The sequence below is a fragment of the Helianthus annuus genome, chromosome 13, assembly GCF_002127325.2.
Source record: "Helianthus annuus cultivar XRQ/B chromosome 13, HanXRQr2.0-SUNRISE, whole genome shotgun sequence".
In the NCBI taxonomy this organism is placed as follows: domain Eukaryota; kingdom Viridiplantae; phylum Streptophyta; class Magnoliopsida; order Asterales; family Asteraceae; genus Helianthus; species Helianthus annuus.
In genome coordinates this window covers 144,891,942-144,901,639 of record NC_035445.2, presented here as the reverse complement: position 1 = coordinate 144,901,639, position 9,698 = coordinate 144,891,942, and the positions used below count along the sequence as shown (strand labels likewise).

The window sequence follows — 9,698 nt, the reverse complement described above, 5'->3', positions numbered from 1 at the left end:
AACCCCCACCCCCCCACCCCCCAAAAACCTAAACCCCCCCCCCCCCCCAAGAAAAACCTACCCCCCCCCCCAAAACCTAACCCCCCCCAAGCTAAATGCTAAAAACTAAAACCCTCAAAAAACCTAAAAAAAACCTAACCCCCACCCCCCCCCCCAAAAAAAAACCTAACTCCCCCCCCCCAAAAACCTAACCCCCCCCCCCCCAAGCTAAATGCTAAAAACTAAAACCCTCAAAAAACCTAAAAAAAACCTAACCCCCCCCCCACCCCACCCCCCCCCCCAAAAAAACCTAAACCCCCTCCCCCACCCCCAAAAACCTAACCCCCCCCCCCCCCAGCTAAAATGCTAAAAACTAAACCCCTAAAAAACCTAAAAAATCTAAAAAAATCAAAAAAAAATCTAAAATTTTTTTTTTATTTTTTTACTATTTTTTATGTTCAAATCGCTACTTTTAGTAGCAAAAAAAAATTTTTTTTTTTAAAAAAAATTTAAAAAAAAAATTTTTTTTTTTTGGATACTAAAAGTAGCGATTTTTATATAAAAAATAGTAAAAAAATAAAAAAAAAATTTTTGGGTGTTTTTTAGATTTTTTTAGCTATTACTGTTTGTGTTCACACTGGTTCTCGCGGTTCTCGCAATAAAGGGTGGTTCCTAACGGATCTTTGTCCTATATATATATATATATATATATATATATATATATATATATATATATATATATATATATATATATATATATATATATTTAGAGTAAACTGCAATTTTACCCCCTGAGGTTTAAGCCAATTGGCACTCTGACCCCTCCATGGAAATAATTGCAATTTACCCCCCAACGTTGATGTTATGTCACAATATTACCTCTGCTGTCTAATTCTGTTTAAAGTCAACATAAGTTATTAACGGTCAAAGGGTATAATCGTCTTTTCCGCACTAGTTTTATATCTTACTCAACATAACACCCTAATATATCACACTCGCTGCAATCTTACCCCCCACCTATTAAGCTCTCCTTCGTTTCTTCTCCGGCGACATAACGATGAACAGTACGGAGATGGTGAAGGTTTTACACTCGTCGGTGGTTGTCAGAGAAGGTGTACGGTGGTGATGAAGGTGATTCAGGTTGTAGGTGTGAGGAAGACGACCGGAGATGTTGATAGGCGATGGTGATTATGGTGAACGACGACGAACAACGGTGACTGAAGATGATGAACGATGGATGGAGGTGGTTGTCGATGATGACAATGATAACGAATATTGACGATGATGAAGGTGAACGTTGAACCGTGATGGTTGGAGATGGTGATGAGATTGTGAGTCGAAACCGGTAATGAAAATGGCTGCAACTCGAAAACTATGTCGAAATCGTGGAGGTGATACTCGAGATCAGTGGAGATTGCGACTGGATTGGAATGGAGTCGAAACCTCTATACTCGCAACCTTCTGTCGAAAACTCAATGATAAAGTCGAAACCTCTGTTGTAAAGTTGACGATGGTAACAACCTCGGTGACTCGAAACCACAATCGGTATCGTCGGAGATGATGAAGGTTGATGGAGAAGATTATAGATATATTTTAGGTGATTACGATTGACGGTGATGTTGCTGTGGTGTTCAGTGGTTCGAGAACGGAGATGATGACAATGATCAAACTCGAAACCGAAAACTTAACTCGGAACCTCAACTCGAAATCAGAAGATGATGAAGTGAAACGGAGGTGGTTATGATACCAACGATGCAGTTGATAATGATGATCAGACGATGATGGTTGCTGGAATGGTGAAGATGATGATTTCTGGTGAAGATGATCGGAGTGGTTGAGTAAATTCCATTGTTCACTGTTTCGAGTCAAACCATTGGGGGGTATTATTGCAGAGTAAAACAAACCATAGGGGGTAACATGAAAGGGTAATATAGTCATTTCACACTGGGGGTAATATTGCAGAGTAGAACAAACCATAGGGGGTAATATGAAAGGGTAACATAGTCATTTCACATTCCATTTAACAGATCTGTTAACTTATTTGACGGTAGGGGGTAAAACTGCGACATAACATCAACGTTGGGGGGGGGGGGTAAATTGCAATTATTTCCATGGAGGGGGTCAGAGTGCCAATTGGCTTAAACCCCAGGGGGTAAAATTGCAGTTTACTCATATATTTATGAGATCAAATTAACAAAATCTATGTTTATGACATGGGAAATGAGATGTTTGAATAATATTAGTATGGGTGCTTTTGGGTTTTATTCTTGATTTGCCTGTTTTTATGATATCTGTATCAATGTTGGAAACTTGTGTATCAACTATCAACGTTATACATATAATTTTATTTTTGTATATCATCATTGTCACAAACGAAATGTTATTCATCATTTTCTTTTGTATTTTATTTAATGCACGTTAATATATCAATGTTTTATGCATACATTTTACACAACTACATACATCTTCTGATAGTCAAAATAAAGTAGACAGAAGAGATAAAAGCAATAGTGACGAATCCAAGAGACAGGTCACTAGCGGTTACTCATTCTGCGACGGCGCCTGTGGTTTCTTGACATCGGTGACTGGTGGTTTCTTGACATCGGTGATCGGTGGTTTCTTGACATCAGTGACTGGTGGTTTCTCGAGTTCTAGATCTGCCCCTGACTTCTCGGCTGCACGACGTTGAGCCTGGACATATAAAAAGTAGTAGACGAGACCAAGAAGCACGCTCAAGAGACCCATGATACCGGCTCCAGAGAAGACCCCAGGCTTTACAGTGTAACAATAGTACACACCATTGACGTCTACCATCGCACTATTATGAGTGCTTAACTTTGCACCCGCAATAAATAGGACAACGGCTATAGAAGACAAAATCCTGTATAAAAAACAGATAATGTTAGCTGCGTTTATTATTACTACGTACCAATTATAGATATTATTATTTGATTTATCGTTTATCTTTAGGTTTGTATTTTTTTCTCTTTTTGGTTTGAATATAATCACGGGTGTAAATGAGAGCTTGAGCTCGGCTCGTTTAGAACTTTATTTCTAAAGCTCGAGTTTGGCTTGTGTGTATCTTTTCAAGCTCGAACTTGGCTCTTATTTATTTGTTTGTTTTATTTTGTAACTATTTTAATATTTATGTATAAGTACTACTTTTTTATGTAACATAATGTGCTATTAAATTATTTTTATCATAATTTTATCTATAATAGTTATTTTTATCATAATTTTATCTATAATAGTTTTTAAATAAATATATATTTAATATAATTGATAGAAATTATATAAATAAAATCCCGTTTAGCCTTGCCAGCTGGCTCGAGGTTGATATGTGATGCTAGGCTCAATTCGAGTTTTCGGCGAGCCGATCTAAAGTAGCTTACGAGTGGCCCAACTCATTTACACCTCTTCTTATTGACTTTTACAACATTATATCTAGAAACCCTGAAATTGTCAAACTGCAACAAAGAAAAGATTGAAATCGTGAGCTAGAATGAAGTTTTATGAAATAAGTACATACCATGATATCACTATACAGACTCGGCCTAATTTGGGCATGCTATGGAGCGGTTTGCAGCACGAGCAACAACCGCCAGTGGTTGATTGAATGATTGTACGTGCTAGCACAAGAGCCACGGTCGCTGCTATGGCTAGACCCATGGCTGGACTACTCGGATAGTGACATTCAGGTTCGATAGGTTCGAGACCATAGTATTCTACTGTGATTTGAGATCTCTGCATTGCATATGTAACAACATGAATGCTTATCAGTTTTTGTAAATATTAATTACTACTTGGTATTGGTTAGTGAAATTTCGGTTAAAAAACAGGTTTTCGATGGAGTTAAAATGGTCGAAAATTAGCGACCGCAAACAAATCAATCGCTAAAAACGTCGCAAGTGGAGTTTGCAAAAACGATCACAAATATCCAATAACAAAACTTGATGCCAGAACATTGGTCGCTAAAAGTACTTGTAAACATTTACACAATTGTAAATCTTGCAAATCCTTTGTGACGAGAGTGTTTGTGACCGTATTTTCCGTCACAAATTCGTCACAATGACGTATTGTGACTGATATACGACCAAAATGGCTTAGCAAATAAACTTCCGTGTTCCGTAATAGTGAATGAATTGTGTTTTTCATGATATGTTGATAGTGAGCTATTGGCTATGAGGTTTACCTTAGCCTTCGTAGCTTCAGCCATGAAACCTGCAACCACGACTGCTATTGCGAGTGTCGCTAGGAGAACGCTGACCAAAACCGTTTTGCCCTCCATTTGTTCCTTCCTTAAGAGATGGTGTGATGGTGTTATTGTTATATGAAAATGGTAATCTGGTTTTATAGTTGGGGGCACAATAACGACATGGAATCAGCCTTGGAAGTGACGATCATGAAATGGAATCAGCCTTGGGCTGTACGTACAACTAGGTAAATTAAAGCTATACTGATTACTAGCGGGAATAAGTTGCATGATGTAGTTGGGGTGTACGTACAACTAGGTAAATTAAAGCTAAATTTACACGGAAACGTAGATAAACATAAAAATGTCGCACCAATATTTTCAGAATTTTATAGAACTTAAATGCTAAAAGTGAAAAAAAAAAAAAAAGAAAAGGTATGAGTGTGCCACATGTTATAACTTGGTTTGATTAAAAAAGAATAAAAAAACAAAGGCAAAACTTCAAGGTGTAAAGGGTAAGTTTAGAGTTTGCTAATGTGTATGGGTGTAAATGAGTCGAGCTACTCGAGCTCGGCTCGAAAAAAAAAAAGCTCGAAACAAGTCGAGCTTAAACGAGCTTGAGCCCACTACTAGAAAACTAGGCAATTGCGACCAAAATTTGTGACCTACATAAGATGGTTGCAAAATTAGCGTCTGGTTTTCGATAAAATCAAAATAGTCGCAAACTTCAAGACCAATCCAGATTTGGTCGCAAAACGGTTGCAAATTTTGTGACTGCATTTTTCCCGTCGCAAATCAGTTGATTAGTGGTTGGAAAATGGTCGCAAATACGAGAAAAATATAAAAAGCAAAAGCTGCGACCGTTTAAAGCCGTCGCAAATATGAGAAATATATAAAAAAACAAAAGTGGCAACTGTCTAAATTGTCGCAAATACGAGAAATATATTAGAAACCAAAAGTTGTGACCGTCTCAAGCGGGCGCCAATACGAGAAATATATATAAAAAATAAAAGTTGCTATTAAGGATCTTGGGAAACTCAACTACTTTTTGGGACTGGAGGTTACCTACACTCAACATGGTCTTTTCCTAAATCAATCTAAATACACTTTGGATATTTTGACTCGTGCTAAGATGTTGGATGCTAAACCTGCTCCAACACCTTTAAGCACCAAGGTGTCTTTTGTTTCTACAAGTACTTCATTTCCGGCCGCTTCGCCTTCCATTGTACGATCACCAGACCTGACATTGCTTATGCTGTAAATTAAGTCAGTCAATTTCTTCATGCTCCGATCATTGATCACTTTCAGGGGGTCAAACGAATACTGCGCTATCTTAAGGGAACCATTGCCTTTGGATTACACTATAATTGTCCCACTCACAGTACATTACTTGGCTACTCAGATGCTGATCGGGCTCGCTGTTTGGAAACTAGGTGATCTACTTATGGTTACTATATTTTCTTGGGGGTAATTTAATTTCGTGGAATGCTAAAAAGGCACGTTCCAGTTGTGAATCAGAATACAGAGCTATGACCAACACTGCTGCAGAAATTGTTTGGTTGACTCATCTTCTTCAAGAACTTCATGCATTACTACCAGATCGTCCAACCATCCTTTGTGACAATCAGAGTGCCATTTTTCTCACACAACCCTGTTTCACACAAGTGGGCAAAACATATTAATCATGATTATCACTTTTTACGTGAGTTGGTAGCTGCGGGAAAACTTGCAACTAAGTTTGTTCCTACCAAGCTTCAGGTGGCTAGGTGGCTGGCTGACATCTTTACAAAAAGTCTTCCAAGTTAGCAATTGAACACATTTCGTCAAACATTTTCTTGGCTATTTTCGTAAATTCCTCCAATAAAAAAGTACATGCTAACTAACAAATTGGTCAATAGGTACTAGAGCAAAATCATCAAACCTTCAAATCATGTAAATCCGTATTGGTCAATTTTGTTTTATTTTTGAATAGTGTATATCTTTTTGAAAGGTAAGAACTTGTTATAGGAGGTTACCAATACCAATACCCCTATTAACCAATAAGATATGTTGAATATAATGTAACTTGCCCCTGATTTGTGATCTTTAAGGAGGTTAAAGGAAAAAAAAAAAAAAAAAAAGAACAATACAAGGTAAATGGTTTACTATTTTTTTTAACGGCCAACGAATCCTCCAAATGGGCTACTGGCGAAATTCACCATATCGGGATACACTCGCCTCCGAACCGGGGAAAACCCTCACCTAGGGCCGAAGCCCGTGAACACTCGCCCGAAGGCACGACAGTGCGGTGAGGTTACTATTACGTCACTCGAGAGTAGTGTAATTTGGTAGTTGAAGGGTCGGTTCCTTTTAGAAATAGTGTTATTTGGTAGTGTTAGAAGGGCAATTCTTAACCATTTGGTAAAAGGTGTAATTAATATGTCAAAAGAACTGGTTAGAAAATAAAGAAAGAAAAATACTAGTTGTAAAGAGAGGATGTTTAATTGTTTAATGACTATTTGAACATAGAAATTGGAAGTGGATAAGCATGTCAAAACTATTTTATGAAGGTAATTTCTTAAGCTTTTATATGTTATATTTACCCAAAGATTATGGCCCTTGTTATGAGTCCTCGGCATGGGATCAAATACAAACTCTTGTTTTTGTAAGAACCATAAGAACCAATACATAAATGACAAGTGTTATTCAATTAAAAATTAGTTTAGGGGTAATTTAGACATTTTGACCCTATTTATTTATAATTAATTAAAATTAATTATCAAAATATCCCTAAATCCATGCATATTAATTCAAACCAAAATTTGAAATTTTGTAACATATTCAGATAAACAAACCTTCAGGAACCACAAAAAAAAACATAAGCACACTCACATAAACAACATTAGAACAATCAAAAAAGGAACTTCCATTATTAGCACTCCCGTTTCAATAAAAAAAAGGAACTTCCATTATCAACGACCTTAGCACAATCAAAAAACGACATTAGCATAACGTAAGACCATCCACATTATCATCATTCTCGTTTCAATCAAAAAAGGAACTTCCATTATCAACGACATTAGCACAATCAAAAAACGACATTAGCACAATCAAATAACGACATTAGCACAATCAAAAAACGACATTAGCACAATCAAATAACAATATTAGCACAATCAAAAACGACATTAGCACAATCAAATAACGACATTAGCACTCTCTTAACACCACCGTCTGGGCATCCGACTGTAACACCAACAAAACAACATTAGCACAATAAAAATACGACATTCCAACGAATTTATTTCTAAATAGGCTCCCGATAACAACATAAAAGGAAAAAAATAACAACAGATACTATTACATAACTAGCACAATTTCAGTTTTTTTAATTTTATAAACAACACATATTGTTCTATACTAGCACAATTTCATTTTTTTATTTTATAAACAACACATACTGTTACATACTAGCACAATTTTTTTATTTTTAATTTTATAAACACATACTAGCACAATTTCATAATTATATCTCTTATACAAAAAGCAACTTGAGTTATGTGTTATTTCTTTAAAAGTCATACCTTTTAACTCATTTTCCTCACACCCTTTCATTTTATATATACACAAATATCAACATGTATACCTATCAAGCGGCTAATTAAATCGACACTGCACTTTTTATTTCCAAAACGACGTTTCAAAACCACACTGCTTGACGGTTGGACTTTCCCACATGTATGAATTAATACAAGGATAACTAATACGCCATTTTAAAAACCCCATCGTTTGATGTTTAGCAGTTATTATCTACAACCTGTTGCATTAATTAATAATATAAATTTACAATGGTGTTTTGCATTGTCATACCGTCTGTCTTTATTTAAACATTAAAATTATAATTAAGTATATATATGCCATATAGATGTAACTGACATTTGCTTTTGAGATTCTCACACCATATTATTAAATATTTTTATTACCATACGCATATTCTTTCTCAATCCTTCAAAATCATCATCCAAAAGACATCCATTACACCATTAAAGATACTTCCTCTTTGATTTTGTTAATTCGATTCATTCAACCATCATATGATTATCATACTTCCCTTTCTTGAATCCCTTTTCAATCGCATAAGTTGAATCACAATCGCTCAACCTGAATGACATTTAGGGCAATATTTACATTTGATATGTTGATGGTTACGTGCATAACTTTACACCCTGATCTATTTAATCATGCATTTCATGTTTTCTCATTTTTTTCTTCTTACATGTATACCGTTACACAATGATCTATTTAATCATGCATTCCATGTTATCTCATTTTTTCTTCTTATTGATTTGAAATTAGGGTAAATTTGTTCAAACTATGTACTTGCATCATAATTAGGGTAAAGTGCTTATCTGATGATCTTATGTTTATAGTTATATGTTTCTGTGATTTCTTTTCCATTGACAAATACCACTTTTTTCGAATTTTCCTTTGTTGATGTTCATGTACTCACATCTAACATTCAAAAATTATAAAATGATTAAATTATATTTCTTCCTTTGTGGCATGTGGTGCGATTTGATCGGAAAACTAGATTTCTTTTAATGCATTTTCTGTGTATCATGGTTTTTGTTCATATCATGTGTAACCTATCAATATTTAAGTGCTTCTCAAGAAGATAGAAAATAGGTACATCATCTAAATGAAACTCTAATTACTGTACAACATAATTGGATAGAAAAACTTAACATTGCAAATATGAGTGTACAACATATATGAATATATGACTATACATTTAAATGAAATTCTAATTACTGTTAATATATTTAACTTAATAATAACAGATATGTGCAATAATTATTCATATACAAACTAGCAATGCAGATTTTTCACATACTTGGTTAAACTATTGCCCTAGCAATTTGGTCACCTTATATTATTTGCTATTCAACATTATTAGAAACAAAAAGCTTCCATGAATCTTCTTTTTCTTATCGTTGATATTATTGCATATGAATAATTGAAAGGGAACAAGCGATGCTTCAGATGAATGTTCCTCTGTTGCCACTCAAGTAAATCCTACAGTTTATATTGTTCATTTACCTTTAGTTGTTTATGCATTTGGCCAATAACACTTAAGATGATTATTATGTATATTTTAGTGGTTGTGCCTGTTGATTTGGCCCAATAATGTAAGCTAGGAATAAATGTTTTGTTTATACAAAAGATATTTTGCATTTGATACTAAAAACTTTAATAAAAAACATCCCGCCGCAACGCGCGGGTAGCGTCAACTCGTTATTACATAATTAGCACAATTTCATTTTTTTTAATTTTATAAACAACACATACTGTTACATACTAGCACAATTTCATATTTTTGTTTTAATTTTGTAAATAACACATACTATTACATAACTAGTAGAAAACAAATTTATTTATAAATATGCTCCCAATAACAACACAAAAGGAAAAAAAAATAACAACACATAAGAATTACATAATAAAATAAGAGCATACGTATAGATTTAAAATTAACACAATACATTTT

The 9,698-nt window shown here is 34.8% G+C and overlaps 1 protein-coding gene across 1 annotated transcript; it reads right to left on the bottom strand.

Annotated features, from left to right (window-relative positions):
* Positions 1-2,520: 2,520 nt before the first annotated feature.
* On the bottom strand, positions 2,521-4,267 carry LOC118485887. Its single transcript, XM_035982398.1, has 3 exons — positions 4,172-4,267; positions 3,509-3,723; positions 2,521-2,860 (listed from the first exon to the last, which is right to left on the bottom strand). The coding sequence occupies exons 1-3, from the start codon at positions 4,265-4,267 to the stop codon at positions 2,521-2,523; spliced, it is 651 nt and encodes a 216-aa protein (XP_035838291.1).
* Positions 4,268-9,698: the final 5,431 nt, after the last annotated feature.

Excerpts from the sequence above, each read along its gene's own strand:
- LOC118485887 (XM_035982398.1), bottom strand. The coding sequence starts at position 4,267 with ATGGAGGGCAAAACGGTTTTGGTCAGCGTTCTCCTAGCGACACTCGCA. Across the intron at positions 3,724-4,171 it reads CTGAAGCTACGAAGGCTAAG|AGATCTCAAATCACAGTAGA; the intron begins GTAAACCTCATA and ends TATGCAATGCAG. Across the intron at positions 2,861-3,508 it reads GTCTGTATAGTGATATCATG|GATTTTGTCTTCTATAGCCG; the intron begins GTATGTACTTAT and ends TTTTTTATACAG.